Source organism: Colossoma macropomum, unplaced genomic scaffold (genome assembly GCF_904425465.1).
Source record: "Colossoma macropomum unplaced genomic scaffold, Colossoma_macropomum, whole genome shotgun sequence".
Taxonomy (NCBI): domain Eukaryota; kingdom Metazoa; phylum Chordata; class Actinopteri; order Characiformes; family Serrasalmidae; genus Colossoma; species Colossoma macropomum.
In genome coordinates this window covers 10,821,999-10,840,311 of record NW_023494802.1, presented here as the reverse complement: position 1 = coordinate 10,840,311, position 18,313 = coordinate 10,821,999, and the positions used below count along the sequence as shown (strand labels likewise).

Here is an 18,313-nt window from a genome sequence, read left to right as displayed (position 1 = left end):
CAGCCCCCACCACCCCCATACGCACACACATACATACACACACATCACACCAGCTGCTGCTGCATGCACTAGCGGTGGAGCAGAGAGGACCTGGAAACCCTGCAGAGCCACGCACTTTCTCTGTCCATCTGAGCTGTACCTGACAGGGGTGGGCTTTCCCTGTCTCTACAGGATTTTAATGAGCACAAAAACTGAGGGATTCTGTCCAGAAACATGCGCTTTGATCTTCCTGTGTTTGTTACTTTTTGACTTTCATTAATATCTATTTTTTTTCCTTCTCATTTCGGACCGAACATGAAACAGAGATGCAACATTACTATTACTCGCAGAAGAACAGGAACTAATTTGATTTCTTGACAGCGCTACGTTAGTATCAAATTATACACTTCAGGATCGAACCGCTTATTTAACAAGGTGTCTATCCGTTTAGAAATCAAACACGAGCTGGGGGAAATTAGAAGTGCGCCCTGATGGGAGCCCGCCGCGTCAGCTCGCCTCTGTGTAATTAGAGTCCTACTGTCAGCTATTGACAGGATTGAGGAAGTCAAGTGCTTAATGAAGCCAATACTGTTAGTCCCATCAGAGCAGTGGGGCACTCGGGGGCTCCTGTGGTTCCAGCCAGATGAAAGTCTTTACATGAAAGATAAGAGGCGCCCCTGCTGCAGCTCACCGCTGTGATGTCAGAGCAAAGGGTGGGCTTCAGTGGCGAAAGGCCTCTAGGGCCCTGGGACCAGCTGCTCCTTCAAGCCCTCTGTTCAAACACAAGGACGCGACTGGCTTTTCGGGGGTTTAGAACGGGGGATCGATCTGAAATCAAACAGTCACTCATGTTTTAGTAATTGGATGTGTTAGCTTGGACAGGGTAGGGGGGCCAAGCACCGAACTGATGAATTAATTGTGCTGCAGGTCCCCTCGCACCCACATCCTGCACTGAACTGCAGTGCCTCTACGGAGCCTCGTGCGTCGAGGTGAACGGACAGGCTCACTGTGAGTGCCCATCGCCGGACTGTGACCAGGAGAACAAGACTAAGGTGGGCTACACTGCTCATAAGCTACTCATAAGGAATAGTTTGGTGATTTTACGCATTTATGTCCTTACCCTAAGATGATAAGTTGAGGAAAGTGGTTAAAAGAGTAGTTTGTCAAAAAAAAATCATATTTACGCAAATTTTGCGCCCAAATATAGTCATGTTTGGTGTCTGGTAGCTTCTTTAGATTTGTACTTGAGTGACAAAGCTGATCCCTACTAGAGAAAACAGCAAAGACCAGCATAAGCATAGATGGTCACAAGCAAAACTAGCATATGTTATGTTCTGGATTTTGGTTGGCAACAATAAAAACTGTTATGCTGATATTGTGTTTTGAATGTTGGTACACTTGCATGAAGCTGGATGACCAGGTAAACCAGCAACAGAACAACACAAACCAGCATAAACCAGCTTAGCTAGGCTGTGTTTTTCAAGAGGGATAGCTAACAAGTAAAGTAGGCTTACAACCATCGGTTCATCGTCATTCATTTGCCTTAAACTGCATCAAGTTCTCTATAAAAATTCTGACAAAATTCAGGCATCAGAGTAACTGTTGCTAATGTTTTAGCCATGCAGTGTTTTTGTCCATGTTAGACAGATAGAAAATCTGTCCAAAGCTGTCAGAAACCACAATTCAGTTTAGGGTACATTAACAGCTTGACATAGTTTGAGGTGAATATGTGAGTATGTCGGCACGTAGTGTGTATGATGCTATCTAAGAGTGCATAAGCTTATATTTCATGTTAGCTACATTAACCTTGTAGCTCCAGTGCAAAACTAAAGAAGCAAACCTCAGACACCAAACATGTTGTTTGGTGATTAACTATATTTGGGACATGGGTGAAACTGTGTATATTTGGATTTTTGGACATGGTAGGGGAGATTTGGAGCCTACAGCTGTTTAGCCCCACCCACTCATACTGACATTATAAGGAGTCTTTCAGCCTGGACTGCTTTTTTGAGGCACAATACAGAGAAGCCAGTCAGAAAAGTGCTCATTTACATATATCAGCCTTAAAGGCACAGTGGAAAATGGTCATGTAAAAATGGATTATGATGAAAATGAATTATTTTTGGTATATAAGTCCACATAAACATTATAAGTGGACCTCAGAGAGAAACTCTGATGAAAAATATGTATTATATAGACCCTGTAAGTAACTTTTTTTTTAACTCCCAGAGCACATAAAACATGAGGCGCCCAGCACAAAAATGCAGCTCTCCTATTGGAAACAATTGGAAATGAGTGACTTGGTTGTAAAAAACGCATATAGTGTAACTCTGCAAGTATATATTGAGTCTCACAACTGTCATGGTGTGTGTTATGAGTGTATTGTGACTCTTTTTGTGTGTGAGCAGGTGTGTGGCTCTGATGGTGTGACCTACGCTGACCAGTGCCAGCTGAGGACTATTGCCTGTCGACAGGACAAGGAAATTACTGTGAAGCACTTAGGCCAGTGCACAGGTGAGACTACTCTCTAGCTCACTCTGAGTCAGTTTAATACCCACCCACTCACCCACCCACACAAATAAATCATTGCTGGCCGGCTCTCAGAGTGACAGGAATATCAGTCTTTCTGGTTATGATGAATGACACAGACAGATCACTGTCAGCTCTCACACGTGTCAGTTTCACTCACAGAGTAAGGGAGGCTGGTTTAACCTATCAGATCTTCCTGCTCAGGGCTCTCTGCTGGGGGGGTGCATGGCAGGGCTGATGGGAAATAAAGGATCAGCGGTGTCTTTGTCTGTGTGTAGGTGTGTGTGCGTGTATTTAGATGTGTGTGGGGGGGTTCAGGGGATCAGGAAGCTGCCTACCAGATGCTACCCTGTAGATAGAGAGGCTGCTGCTTGGCTGCAAACTGGGGTTTTTGAATCCCCTGGAAGGGGGCGACATTTGGACTGTTTGGTCTGCAGCCCCCCTGTGTGGACTGGAGGGAGGTTTAGGAGCACTGTCTGTGGGGAAGAGCCTGGAAACCTGCTGCTTCTACTTATAGCTCCACACTGGGGCTGGAGGAGAGAAGCTGAGCTGGTGGAGTGAGAATGGTTTAGACTCTCTCTCGCTGTCTCTCCCTTTCTTTTTCTCTCTCTCTCCCCCTCTCTCTCTCTCTTCCTCTCTCCCTCTCTCTCTCTCTCTTCCTCTCTCCTCTCTCTCTCTCTCTCTCTCTCTCTCTGGATGTGAGGAGAGGGGATTCTGGGAGAGGGCCAAGGTCGGAGTTTTTTTCATGCTGGCAGTGTGTGAGGAGCAGAATGCCAGCCTGCGTCAGAGGAGCCCTCTACGGGGACGTGCTCCGAGATGGGCACTGAAGCGGGCGGCAGGCGTGACGGGTGATGCCAGCTGCTGGCTCCTGTAGCATGCCCAGCATGTTTTGTGCTCAAGCTCTCCCACTCCTCCTCCTATGTCCACACATCAGTCAGATTTAAAGGGACCATATCATGGAAAACTGTCCTCACTTTCCTGAAATAAAAGAGTGTTATTAAAGTTTTAAAACATACTTGTCACTTCAAAGTCATTATATGGAAGCTAACAGCCCATTTTGAAATTATACTATGATTTTTGTGATATCACAAACAGCAACAAATTTACATTTATCAGCGGATTCAGCCTACTAAAATTCACCCCCACTCGTTCATGCTGAAAGCATGCTCATTTATCGTAAATCACTCTCAAAGGCACAGAAAGCAAAAAACCACCTGGTTAATTCTAAAGGATAAAGAGAGGTTGGAAAATGGTCACGTAAAAATGGGTTATGACTGTTTTTCATATAAAAACCCATGCAAACATTCTAAGTGGACCTCAGGAAAGCTTCATAGGTCTCTGATGAACAGAGCTGTAGATAGGGATTCTCACATCTGGTCCCTGAGGGCCAGAGTCCATCACAGATTGTTGAAAACCCTGCTCAAACACACCAACTGCACCTGGTAATTAACTGATGAGTTGAATCAGGTGTGTTTGAATAGGGATACTGCCAAACTGTGCTGGACTCCAGGACTGGACAATAGCTGTGGATGCTGTAGAATTGAAAGCTGTCCCAAAGCAGCTTTACACACTTTTTGGTCCAGGACACTAATGAGCAAGGCCAGAGTGACAGCGGCAAGAAAAATTTCTTATGACCAAAGTAGTCCAATTGAGAGATTAAACAGAGTTAGAAGTCTGTCAAAAACTGCCAGAAATAGAACTGGAATTGAATTATGTTAAATATATGCAGAGCGTTAGGTATGAGTACATGGTAGGTAAGGTGTTCAGTATAGCATACGGCAGGTATGCAATGCCCAGAAGCAGATTAGTGCTTCATGCAGGTAGACATGATGATAAATACAAAATATGACATGAGAGATGATTGAACATTCATTAACCAGTCTCTCACTTTTAGTCACCACTTCCATTTCTTCTTCTGGGTCCCCACCACACTCCTGTGCATCATATGTAGCAAACACAAGCACAAACTTGCTGAAGGAAATTTTCTTAATAGAATGGAAAGAATAACTCCCTCAAAAATGGATTTTGGACAGATACAGCCAAGCTGCACTTACCTAACTAGCACAAAGGGAAAGGCTAGGGTAGCATAAGTAGCATTTACTTTAGCTGTAAGAAATTGCTGTTCGCTGAAATCATTTCCAATGACAAAATAATCACATAGCTATCTGTCATTAGCTCAGAGTTAGATAGGGGCAGCTCTTTGTTTTGAGGCAACAACATACTGGACATGCTGCAGCGCTTCCATAAAATCAATACCACTGTAGTTAATGAAGGTGTGCGCATCACCGCTGACATTTCTGAGCAGTGCCAGTTTCTCTAAGCACCACCATGCCACTCAGGATTTTCCTCTTTTTACATTAAATGAAACCCAAATCAATCACAGAAATCGATGGAAGGTGGCTTGCGGTTTGGAATTTACACTGAGAACGCTAATGCTAATGGTTAGCTACATTAGCTAACTTTACTAGCCCAGTTTTTTTTCACCTCAGATCTTTTGGCTTAAAAAATATCAGGCTTGTGAAGACTTTGTTAGCCAATACCAAACATGATAAATTCACTAAATGATGTTGAAAGATTTATTCCATCAAATCTTTACGATAAACCTGAGCCTGATGTTTATGAGCGCTCCCTTTGTGACGCTTTCTATACATTATAGCTATCCTGTATGCTAAGTGGTACACCACTGTGCGATAGCCTTTAGGCTGGCTTTACACAGTGAAACTTCCCATGCAACTAGTTGTGAGTCACCTGCAATGTAATTTCGGTGCAACGTGACAGTTACTCAAAGCAATTCAAAAACAAAGTTGCACACAACATATTTGACTCCACTAGATAACCCTGCGCATCTTTTCTGATAGACTGTATCGTCTCACTATATAAGGTTATTTAATTTACATATTTGCAGCATTTTTAATGTCTTTGTATATTATTTCAAGCTAATATTTTATCTATTAACTGTTTTTCATAATATATTCGAGTTTGTAAATCTATTCTGTGAATGTTAAGTCTTTGAAAATCAATATTTAATCTTGGTTGGGGGGGTCAATTGTTTGAAAGTATGTCATTTGACATCCTTATGCAACTCAAGTGCAATTTAGCTTCATGTAGGTGGGAAGCAACTAGAGTTGCATGAAAGTTTTAGCATTTAAAGCCATCCTTTGGGCTGTGACAAAAAATCTGAATGCATCTCGGGATATGCCACTGCCTGAAGTCTACAGATGTAGACTTCCTCCCTTGAGTCAGTTCAAGGGTTCAAGAGGCTGCTGGTAGAAGCTTCCCTCAACCTCTTTGAAAATCAGAACCACCCTTCAAGATGGCAGCAGGGATCCCCCCGAGGGCAAGCGCAGGAGTGTCTTTTCTGGAACTGGAATGCAGAGCGGATGAGGTCTAGCAGCAAGATGGTGAATAGCACATCCAAGTAGCTCCAGAGTATTGGAGCTGGTACCGGGGGCAGGGGGCAGGATCTAACCCGCCGGAGGTTCGCACTGCTGCCGTTTGATGCAAAGTTTGTCAAACAGCACCCAAGCAGCAGGCGAAACCTCTTCCCCAGTTCACTCTGTTGCTGCGGTGGGTTGTGTAGATCTGCAGCGCCATAGGGCCACTGCAATGTGAGAGATACAGTACGCAGCAAATTGATGTTCAGAGATCATGTTGCGATTACTGCCCCTATCCCCTAGGTTGTTATTGAAATTAAATAGAGATCCTCACTCTCCCTGGCTGTTGCCTGGAGATAGCTGCGTGTCTGGCATGTAATCCCACACCTCTTCGTGAGTTAGCCCGAGCAGTGGGAGAAGAGAGGGTGCCGTCTTGGGGCTGCAGCCACTCTCTCCCAGCCTGAGGGGGAGCCGGTGACAGCAGTGACTGTTATTAATTTCTTCCGCGGCGGCGTGCCGGCCGCTGGCTGCTCCTCAGCCCTGAGGTGGAGTAGGGGGGCTAGATCACAAGCTCATTTCACGTGTGACTGCGTGGGAATTAGCGGAAAGTCTCTTTCTCTCTCTCTCTCTCTCTTGCTCCGTCTCTGTTTCCCTTTTATTCTCCCTCTCTTTCTTTGCCTCATTCTTCCACCACCCGCCGAACACTCCTATGCTGAACAAATGACATCAGTGCTGTTGAAAAACAGCCTACGAGCTTCCCCCGCGCTCAGCGTGCACACATGAGGAGCCTGCCCAATCTGTGTGCTGGTAGAATAGAGCAGTCAGCGCCGTGAGAGGCACAAAAGCTAACAAAACGTGAGGGAGAGCTTTCAGGTGCCTGACCGGCTCAGCTGAATGCTCGGGAAAGTTTTGGCACAGCGAATGGCCAAGGCTTGGCAGCTCCATCCGCTCGCATATGGTGTCATCACCTGTATGTTTGTGGCAAACTGGCAGTCCATGTGTGAGCATATGGCACCAGCATCTCTCTGCTCAATGTTAGCCTTGATTTTCTTGTCCTGGCCCACTACCACTTTCTTATTTTCCCTCGCCCATCCTTCTGCTCCTCTCCCGCTTATTTTTTCCACATCTCACTCTCTCTCATTCTCTTTCTCCCATCCTCTTTCTCCCTCTCTTTTCCTTTCTTTCGCTCTTTTTCTTTCTCTGTCTGTCTCTCTCTCTCTCTGCTATGTTCTCTTTCTCTCGTTTCTCTCCCTTTCTCTCTAATTTCTCTCTTTTCTTTCCACCTTCTTGCTCTCCCCTCTTTCTGTCTCTTTTTCTTTCTCTCTTTTCCTCTCTTCTCTTTTTCTCTCACACTGTTTTTCTTTCTGTCTTCTCTGTCGGTCTTATTTCACTCTCCTTCTCTTTCCCTCATTCTTTAATCTTTCTTTTTTCTCTTTCTCTCTCTCTCTTCCTCTCTCTACCTTTTCCTCTTTCTCTCTCTTTCTCCCTCTTTTGTTTGTCTCACTCGTTTCTATCTCTCATTTTCTCTCTCTTTTCTTTTTCTTTTATTTCTGTTTCTCTCTACATATTGTTTTCTCTCTAATTTTTCTTTTCTCTCCTTCTGTCACTTTCTCTTTTTCCTCTCCCCTTTTTTATTTCTCCCTCTATTTCATTCTTTTCTCTTTTCATTCTTTCTCTTTTCTTCCCCTGCTCTCTCTCCTTCCATCCCTCACTCTTTCTGTATTTTTGTCCACCTGTTTAATCTGTCTTGCTTTCTTTTTTCTCTGTTTTTCTCTTTTCCTCTCTTTTCTCCCGTCTCTCTCCTCTTGCTTTCTGTCTCGCTGTATCTTCTCTCTCTCTCTCTCTCTCTCTCTCTCTCTCTCTCTCTCTCCCCCTCTCTCTCTCTCTCTCTTGCTCCTTCTCCTTCTATCACAGTCTCCCTCTGCAGTCCCTTCCCGACGTGTGAAAAAGACAGAAAGCCATCTTAATAACTGCCTTTCAGAGATAACTACACAGCCGAGGCAACAGAAGATGACAATGATTTTTTTTCACCCCCGTCTTTCTTCTAATATTGCGGCTTTGCGTCCCGGAAAATCAAATGAAGCGTTAAACCTGATTAGTCTATGCTTCCGCTGAACTGCTTGTGCTGCCAGTCGCTGTTTTTCCTTCAGCTGGTGTGCGGCACATGCCCATGTATGTGTGTCTGCGTGTGACAGGCCTCAGAGCTCAGTCACTGATAGCAGGCCCGCACCCCACATTCCCTCTCGCTGGGAGCTAGCGACAGGCCTGAATCCTGAATGACAGGTGTAGCCGAGGAGAAAAGCAACATGTGCCACAACACACGCCGATAGCATCTTTGCACTCCGGCGCTGAGCTGCCGTATCTTCTCCACTCTCCGCTCCTCTCGGCTCCTCTCAGACAGCCTGTCGGATAAACAGACTATTCCCGTAAGCCCGTGGAGTTTCACACCTCGCCGGCTAATTACTGATCAAACGTTAGCATGATTAGCATGCGGTTTAAGAGTCAGCGCTTTGCGCTATCACAAATCCAAGAGAAGTGCGGTTATGCCGTCCGCAAGGGACTCTCCGAGGCAGAATCCAGGCCGCTCCTTTGTCACGCTTGCATGGCTGCACTGTTCCTATGTTCTCCTTAGCAGCCTAGCATAGCCTCACAGCATGGCTCGATTCCCCTGCGGCACACTTATTGTCCTATTTATCACTCGGATCAGAGAATATTTGTGCTTTGCAGAAGGGCCTTGTGCGGTTTAATGCTAACATCTCGCCTCTCTCGCTCTCTTTCTCTGGTGAAGAGTAGCTTTGCGGCTGTGTTGACAAGGCTGCGGCGGCGGCTGTGTTGACGGATGCGGGCGCGCTGCGAGCGGAGAGTGTGCCGGCTTTGAAGCCAGAGCTAAACCCTGCATTTCTGCCCTATTTATATCAATCATTTATCACTAGGCGCTCCGGCTGTCTGTGATTAAAGCAACCCTACAGGAGGGCAACTTTTGAGTATATATAATTCATATCTACAGACACACACACTCGCTCTCACACACACATACTCATACACACAGCAGACACATACATGTACACACATTCTAGAACACAACACGGTTCAGCCGCACTCCGCAGTCAAGTATAACCAAACAGCTAGCGAGCCCTTCATTATACTCTGTTCAAGAGCCCACATGGTAAAGCCTTTTGTCCATGCAGGTTTTTTATAGGGGAAAGCATCAAAGCCTGTCTTTGATATGTAATTTTTATTATGCACTTGCAGTACTCATGCAGAGCATGGACAAATACTATGCATTGACTGTGGCCTATAGCCTGGCTGTTTTAGTTAAACTGTGACTTCCCTCAGTGCCATGAGGGCCACCATGCAGCTGCGTTGAGAGGTCTGTATTAGCATTAAATTGAAGCCCGAAGTTGACTCGTACCCTCGTCTTTAAGCCTGGACACAACCAGGTCTGACAGAAAATGTATTTTGCACATCCATGTTGCACGACAAATGTGCCTGAACTCATTCCGAAACCTGATATTTTGGTAGACCTTGTCAAGCGTGGGTTGGGTAGCAGAACTCTAAATGGGTTTTAAGATAGCAATGATAAACCACTAGCTGTTCAGAATCATTGAAAGTCAATGTCATTACCAGTTACCAATGCCTGGTCCTCAGGGCCCCTAGATCAGGGGTCCACAACCCAAATGTTAGAAAGAGCCATTTTGTCAATTCAACAAAAATCAAAGCCACATTTTATGTCCATTTTACCATCTTGCCTGTAAATATGTCTCAGTATGTGCTAACATTGTAGTAGAGGCTAAAAGCATAACATCAACAAAAACTCAGACTTACTTTGCTCTGCTTTAAGCTTTAGCTCAGCTATAGCCACTTTTCTGAAGTCAGCTTCTTGTTCTCCAGCTACTTGTTCAAATTTTCCCGTTCCACCTTAAATGATGCCTGAGTGCTTATAAGTCCATTCGTCTTTGTATCAATGTTTGTCTTAAATCTTCCTTGTCTTTGCCTTTTTGTTAGCTAGTAGCTAGGCGAGATTGTTGTCTGCGTTGCTGTGTGACCAGCAGTCTGTGCGCTGATCTTCAGGGTGAAAGGGTGAATTAGCCATTATACCTTAACACCAGCATTTAAGACCATTTATTGTTAAAACTGTGTTAGAATGATCAGCAGAGCTTTATTTTACTCACAACACCTAGTGATGAAGGAAGACTGTGGACCGTCCGAGGGCCCTAAAGACCAGGTTGGGAACCCCTGACCACGACTTTTCGTTTAGGCCACGTGGTAGGAACTTTGAAGCTGTGCTAACGTGGTGCAATCAAACAGATTACAAGTTATTTTTAAAAACACAGTGAATACACTGTAGATGTTAACCCCTTACAGTCCCAGGCTTATTACATACTAAGGCCTATTATTCAGTAACTACAAGGACTTCATTGCAAACTGGCTGAGATATTCTTAGGTTATGGAAGTGTGTAATAAAACTGCCAGTGGGCCCTGACCATTTAAGATATTAATACATTAGTGTTTTGTCTATATCTCTTTTAAGAAGTGCAACAGTGATTGATTAGGAGTTCATAGTCAGCTAGTATAGTTCATAGAATTCATAGTCAGCTAGTATATATCAGAAGAATTCATGTACAGCTGAATGCTTTACAGCTCATACTGGGCCAAAGAATAATTTGCATATATTTTTATAGAAATCTGTAGGAATAATGTTCATATTTCTTTAAACCATTTCTAAATACTGTCTGCCACACAATGCAGTCAGATCTGTGATCAGATCTGTGCTGTACTTGGGATCTGAATTTAGTGCATTTGAAACTAGATTTTACTTTGGCCAAAACGTGAGCACACGTCACATAAAAGCATATGCTTTGAAGCAAAGATTTATCAGTTATATCCTCACATCTGTATCTTTTCCAAGCCAGGCAGCATGTGAGTTTGGCCTGTTTAATAACAGGAGAAACACTGGGGTTATATCAATATGGCTTCCTTTTTTGACATGGATCAATACTAGTAATTAGCCAGTGCAGCCAATATGCCATCAAAGAATTTGGAAAGAGCAAGAACCACCTAAAACTGTCAATAGGCCTGCCTTTTGAAGATGAGACCTCCCTGTCAATGCCTTGCATATTTGACTGAATATCTGAATGAAGCCAGGTTTTTGCTTCCTGGCTGTGCTTGAGAGACAGGCTGCTGGGGTGTTCAGTGTGTTTGGATTTAATGGAGCCTAAATGACCTGATTGAAACATGATGCTTTTCGCAGGCGGGAGTGGGTTTATTCCCAGCGTTTCCACCTAGCTGATTTCGATAGTAATCTGTGAGGCATTCAGAGTGGAGCTCAGGATTTGTACGCCCCACAGAGAGCCATGCAGAGCACTCAGCCATATCTTCTGTAAAGGAAAAAAAACAGTGGAAAAAATGTAGAATTAAGCTAACAACTGAAAGAGTGTCGAAGAGCAGGAGAGGGAAGTGGGGCTTACAGAAACATTTCCATCTTTGCTTACCCATCAATCCATTCCTGCTTTCCTCCCAGAATCCATCTCAGAGCCTGTGGTCAAGCCCACCACCCTCCCGATCACTCCACGCGCCACCCCTCCCACTGCACACGTCAAGGTCACCTCTCCACGCCATGGCCTCACCACCACCTCATCCGACTACGAGGAGGATTATGAAGAAAACTCCGTGCTGACATCTGAGATCGAGAAATTCCCCACGTCTTTCACCCACAGCCTCACCACACCACACTATCCACCCCGCACCCCACCCCCCACCTCCAGCCCTGGCTTCGAGGACTCAGGCAGTGGGGAGCCCAGTGGGGACGATGACATGGAAGGTAGCGGAATGGAGGCGAGCGGAGAAGAGCCAGTCGGTAATGCAGCCCTCTCACTACATTTCCCATAATACTGCGCTTTGGTAAGGGGGTGTTGCTGTCATGTCAGGGAAATAGTGTAAAAGAATAATGGAGCACAAGCGTGATATGGTCTTATCTAGAGGGCTACTGCAAATTTGCTATAAATCTGCTAAAATGTACTTTGTAAAATGACTGTTTAGTTTGTTTTTTTTCACAAACTGCTATTCAAGCTTTTTTTTTATTTGGAATACTTTAAATTATTAAATGACAACTGTAGTTCTTTGTATGGCACCATCAAGGAGGGTAACTGGAAATATGCTGTGCATTTAGCAGTATGGGTACTTTAAAGGGGAATTAGAACATTTTATAATATTTAATCAGTGAGATGTAAACAAAGTCATTCGGTGTGGTTTGGTGTAAGGTGGTACATTGTAGGGAAATATATATATACTTAATACATTTTTAGGGTTTCTTCAGTTGCAATGATAGAAACCAGGGGTTATGATATCTACAGTGCATATATATATATATATATATATATATATATATGCACTGTAGATCGAGTGTGTGTATATATATATATAATCTTTATTTAACCTCAGAGAACATTGATCGTTTACAATGTTGCCGAGTTGATACAGGGAAAAGGGATTAATAACATGTAAGAACATATCAAATAATAAAAGTAAATTTAATAATAAAAATGACTCAAATCAGGTAAGTATAAAAAACGAAACATTAATAATAAAATACATAAGTTCTGAAAGATTTTAAGAAGTCTAAAAGATTTAACAATGGGTCTCTGAGTTTTCTTTAAGGACTGTTTTGCCTTCCAGTGCCCTGCATGTACCTCCATTAATGGGTTTTAAAAATGGGTTTTAGGCCGAAAACTGATGTGAAGCAATGTCTCAGTTATCAGTGAATTCCTAACCGTTTCGTGGCATCAAGCGCTTCAGATATTTGGTTCTTATCACCCCTACTTTCAACATTTCTGACTCTGCAAATGTGGTAAAATTCACCTTCAGTGACTATTGCTTTTAGACACCTTACCACAAACTGCTTTATTACTCTACTACCCTACAGTACTTTCATTTAAATGACAGCTAACCTTTTTGATATGACCTTATTTATGAGGATAACTGCCAATCTGCTGTGAATTCAGCATTATCTCTGTACTTTTTACAGTGACCGTTCATTTTAGATGCCTCACCTCAAGTTGTTGTTCTATTTTGATCCCATTTAAATCTTTTAACTCAAATGACAACTTCACTTTTTAACATTGACCTGATCTAATAATCCACTGCGTGCTAAAGTATGTTTAAGATGCAGCCCGTGGCATCTGTTCCTGCTCTCTGCGCGACCGTTGGACTTTGCACAGCACGTGTTAAATGAGAGCAGAATACGCAAGCAGTGGCTGCACATCTGAATGCAAAATACTGTGTAAAAATTACAGCCTGTGTCTGGAGCCCTTGCACGACTGCTCTGTCCACTGAGGCCTGCGGTCCTTTTGTTGTTTCTGTCTCCTCGGAGCCCACAAACCATTTTCAATCAGCTTTTTTAAAGCTCTCCATAGCTCTCCTGACCTCACGTCAGCTATACTACGGTTGGGCTGCCTGAATTGATGGAGGAGAGAATGGCAAGGCCTGAGTGTCTTCCTCTTCAGATTTATTGTCTTGTCACTGCTGGACCCGAGGACTGTCTACCAAGCCGAGGGGATGAGTCTCTGGGGGGCTGCTTGACAGACTCCTGCCTCCCCAAGGTTCAATAGCCCCATGAGGCAGAAGCAAGCTGCGTGGGGGTCCATTTTGTGCCCCCCACTGTACCAGGGCAGGGATTCATAAATCTGTTGCAAAAACAAACAGTGGTGAAAGCAGAACCACAGGGATGTGCTCTCTGCTCCACGTATAATGTCATTTTCCACTGCTCTCGCTCGTCCAGCCTCTCTCACTCTCTCCCTCTCTCACCACCTCACTCATGCTCACGGAGTCCTTGAACATCTCCCCACTGACGGCTTTATGACTTGTTTGGGGCGAGCGGGAGTTGTTTTTTTCTCCAGCCATCAGTGGTAATCTTCGCTGCTTGCTGTGGGAAGCTGTAGCTACCCAAACCTGAGACAAGTTGTTGTCAGCCACATTTACAGGTCGAAGAAGAAGGAGCATCGGAAAACAATTTTCACAGCCACACACAGAGTTTGACTGCTAATCAATGACCAAGACCGTTATCTCTAGGCCTCACGGTTCTCTGGGCGGGTTTGTAATTACGCTGTGATCATAAACCTCGTAGAATTTAATGATAAATAGCACAACTGAAGAACATAAACTAAATGAAAACATCTCTGCAGCTCCCTCAGCTGCTGTTTCTCCTCATCTCAGAGTCTAATCATACCTTAACATCTAGGTTGTTTGACAGTTTGGCCAAGACTCTGTCTACACCACTGGTTCCCAGTCCTGGAGGCCCACCTGCACTGCACAGCTTTGTGTTTTCCCTGCTCTAACACACCTGTCTCAGGAAGGACTTGATAATTAGCTAATGATATGTCTCATATGCAGGGCCGGTGGGCTTCCAGGGTTGAAGTTGCTATAGACAGGTATCTGGGCTCACTCCCAATTCTCTAAAGCAGCTTGCCTAACTTGTCTCCCACAGTAAAGTTGAAAAACTTTAGGCCGCGGTTCTAGCATATCGCATTCACTCATCCAGATATGTGAAACTAGTTTTGGTAAGCACATAATAGTGAATTTAGTGAGTGTCCTAGTAATAAACTCTATTACATTTACTTTTCACTACACTATTTACATGCAATTGTGTAATCACATAATTAATTACATAGGCTCTGAATTACATTTACATTTATGGTTATATGGACCAGTGTGGAACCCTCAGGTCCTTCTAAGCATTCTGAGAAGGCCTAATGATTTCTAGGAACTGACAAATTTAAGTCTTGTTATGTTTAGCTCACTTTTATTTAATAGAATCACCATAGTTGTAGTATTGCAAGTATTGTAGGAATATTCTTATGTTATTGCATCAACCAGTAATGTCTTGGGTGCAACCAATTTTGAAAAAAAACATCCCACATACTTCACTGACTGTGAATATGAGCTTAAACCTAACAAGGTTTCAGTCAGTCATTAGAAAGGGAAAATGCAAGTGCTGTTTTTTGACATTTGTGGCCGAGGTCCTAAGTCCTAGCTCTAATGTTTCAAGACATGTACTCTGTTGGGGACCTTGGAGGGTTTCTATTAAGAATAAACAAAGATGTCCCTGCTCATGTCTTCCTGCAGGTCCCACTGTAGCGGCCACCACTGTCCCCACAGGTGAGGTCCGCTCCTCCTGCGACAACACACCTTTCGGCTGTTGTCCTGATGGCAAGACCACCGCCCTCAGCCCTGATGGCACCAACTGCCCCTGTAAGTACCTTTGACCCGATCCCCACTCCCATCTCCTTTCTTTGCCTGTGTCTGCTCTCCCCCTGTCTGTGTTAGTAGAGGTGTGTTAGCAGGCAGTCAGCGAGGCTGCCTCTCAGTGTGGAGAAGTGGAGGTGGACAAGAGGGAGATGGGTCGCGGCCAGAGAAACCACAGCCAGCGAGCACAAATTAGGCCGGGCCTGCCATGTGGATGCTGATTCACCATGGCAGGAGTTGCTCTGAAGTGTTGAGGGCCAGGAGCAGGTCCAGTGTCAGCCGCTGTGCCAAACAGAAAAGCTGTTTCTACAGAATATACGCTTTGACAGGCTATCGATCAGTATGTACAGCAGCAAAAACGCATGTAAACACACAAACTTACATCCCTTACATATACGTCCATTATCCTTCACGCCATAGAATCAGCCCTGTGTGTTTTAATAATGGGCGGAAATCATACACAATAGGGAATGATCAATATTCAGGAGCAGGTAAATAATCTATATTCTAAGTACGGCAACAGCAGGTCAAGTGTTAGCACCTCGCCTCATATCCATCAAGGCAAGGTCTTTTAGCCGCTTGCCGAGTATCGACGATATGCCACCAGAGCCGTAAGCGAGGAGCATAATGTCCAGTTTGCTCAGGTTTAGCTGACGGCATTTACTCTGCCTACATCTCTCAAGCACTCACAGCAAGATAACTCACCACTCCTCAGGGTTTCAGAGCAAAAGCGAGTGGGAGTAACAAATAGCCCCATGCTGTTTGATAGCCATGCTAATAGTGCTAGGCCTGTCCAAGCACTGTTATTACATGAATGCAGATGCCTGCTACATTGAACAGAGGTTTTAATCTCAGGTTATAATTGATGTGGTAGTGTTTAAATAGTAAAGTCCAGATCCGCTGGCACTGCCAGAAGATACTCAGTTGAGTATCAGTTCACAAAAGCCTGTGTAAATTGTATTTAAATGTACTCTGCCTGGAATTAAATTTACTGTCCTTATTCCACAAACCACACACATTGCGCTTGTAATAAAAAGGCACTGTCAGCTTTACTGAGCATATGCAGGAAATTATGAATGATGAACTGGAGTAGGATGTGGCGGGGAATTTAGCATTTTAATTCAAGCCTGGAGCCTAATTTCTCGCCATCTTTCAACGTTAGCTGTCATCGCGTGCTGTGGGAAAATTCCTCCACTCACATGTTTCAGATTCACATTCTGATCAATTCATTTGCAATACCCGTTTGCTCCTTTTTTTTAAAGTCCTATCAGATAGGAGGTGATGTGTGTCTGGGCGGGAAAAAAAAGCCCTTATCATGCAATTTTAACCAGCTTCTGTCACTCACCCGTTCCTGGGATTAGGAGACAATTACAGCTATCTTTCACGATAATCATACAAGTGCTCTTCCCAGTCCCAGCCAGGCTGGAGCCCGGCCGGCATGATTGATTCGGGCAATTTGTTCAGCTGATTACGCACTACACAGAAACCCAGCATTGGCCCCGTTTTCTCCCCTTCTCCTTCAGATGTGCCGCTCGTTTTATTCATTATTTATTTCCCTCAGCAGATCACAATGGCCAGGCCCCCCTCCCTCCCTGCCTCCCTGCCTCCATGCCTCTCTCCTCACGCTTATTACTGTCAGCACTGTGGTGACGGATAGTTGCAATAACCTCAGCAATGACCCCCATAAAGAAGGATTTTGGACAAAATAGCTGGGGCGTTGCAAAGCGTCTTTTTAATTTGATCTAATATCTGTGATGTGCATGTGAGCCTCTCGATTGTTGAATCTGTGTGTGTGTCTAACAAATGTTTCTCTACTCAGTCTTCTTTGCTTCGGCCAAGTTTTGGGAAGAGACTCGGTCTGGTAAACTCTGGCCCATCTTCTCCACCACTCCCTGCACAATCACTGCTGTCCATGTTATCCACCCCTTGTTCCTCCACTCACACTACGGGAATCCCCTCACTTGAGCCCCCTCCACACACCAACCAGTGGACCCAACACACACTCCCTGCACTAACTCCACACAGCACCATTACTAACCTGCAGACTGGCACTGCACCAACCACCACTGTGTAATTCTGCCCATAGGGTGTCACTGTATATGAATCTATCTGTGTCCTTGCGTGTAAATGGCCTCTCTGCTCTCTGGTGCCTTCCCCCACAGCTACCATGCGTTTTAATGGCCTCCTACACCTGGACCAGGTGGAGGGACAGGAGGTCTTCTACACCCCAGAGATGGACGACCCCAAGTCTGAGTTGTTCGGTGAAACAGCTCGCAGCATCGAGAGCGCTGTGAGTATTGCCTCAGTTGAGGAGGCGGTTATGCTTCGCTGTTTGATGTTCCTGGTTAGAGGTGCTGCATTTGTATTCCTCTCGATGTTCTGCAGTCCCAGGTCTTGCACACAGCCACTGAATGCTAACTATAGCAGTCCTTTGCGAAGGGTGTGTTTTAGCTTGTGCTGCACATTATTTGATGGCTTAATCAGCTCTGGTGAAGCAAGATATTTGCTCTGCGCTACTCAACCAATTCGTAGCTTGTCTGCAATGTAGGCTGCTATCCGTGCGAGTCCAGCCAAAAGTCTGAATTACACAATTGTACTCTTATTGCAGATGCAGTATATCAACTTTTTGATGTCTGACACTTGCTTCTTTAGTTTTGCAGTGGATTTATGAGGCTAGTGTAGCTAACACATAATGGAAGCTTGTAGCCACTAGGTTAGCATTGTGGAAACTGCATGCATAATTTAAATGGTTAAAAAGTAAACAAAGAAATTCAGTGATTTGATGTGAAATGCACCATTCTAGAAATCTTACAGAGCGAGAACTGTTCATAATGGTAGTGGTAGAAATCAATGCTTGACATGTCTAAAAGCGACGTGTTGAAAGGTTACAACATAAAATGGTTATGAATATGTGGTCAAATGCCTTAGACATTGTTCTATGATGGTTCTGAGATACTTTTTTGGCTGAAATATTTTTCAAATCTATTTATGGTTGTATTCATGTTGTAAAAAAATCAGTCATTAAGTTTTTCCTACAATGACGTACATCACATCAAGCCACTCTGAATGACTTTTTGACTGAATTGTGCAGGAATATAAAAAAAAAGTTGGTGGAATTTTCCTTTACATCATTTCATACATGCTTCAAACTGCATAGAGTTGGTAAAAAGCTTAAATCAACTTGAAAATGT

General features: G+C 44.2%; 1 protein-coding gene across 4 annotated transcripts in view; it reads left to right on the top strand.

The window, feature by feature from the left end:
- The window catches only part of agrn (agrin), a 313,528-nt gene that overhangs the window by 253,678 nt on the left and 41,537 nt on the right, over positions 1-18,313 (top strand). For all 4 annotated transcript variants that reach the window (XM_036590661.1, XM_036590660.1, XM_036590662.1 and 1 more), the window contains 5 exons: positions 907-1,031; positions 2,388-2,493; positions 11,404-11,739; positions 15,003-15,128; positions 17,285-17,412. In XM_036590661.1, coding sequence (XP_036446554.1) covers positions 907-1,031; positions 2,388-2,493; positions 11,404-11,739; positions 15,003-15,128; positions 17,285-17,412 — 821 coding nt within the window. The remainder of the gene's footprint in view (positions 1-906; positions 1,032-2,387; positions 2,494-11,403; positions 11,740-15,002; positions 15,129-17,284; positions 17,413-18,313) is intronic.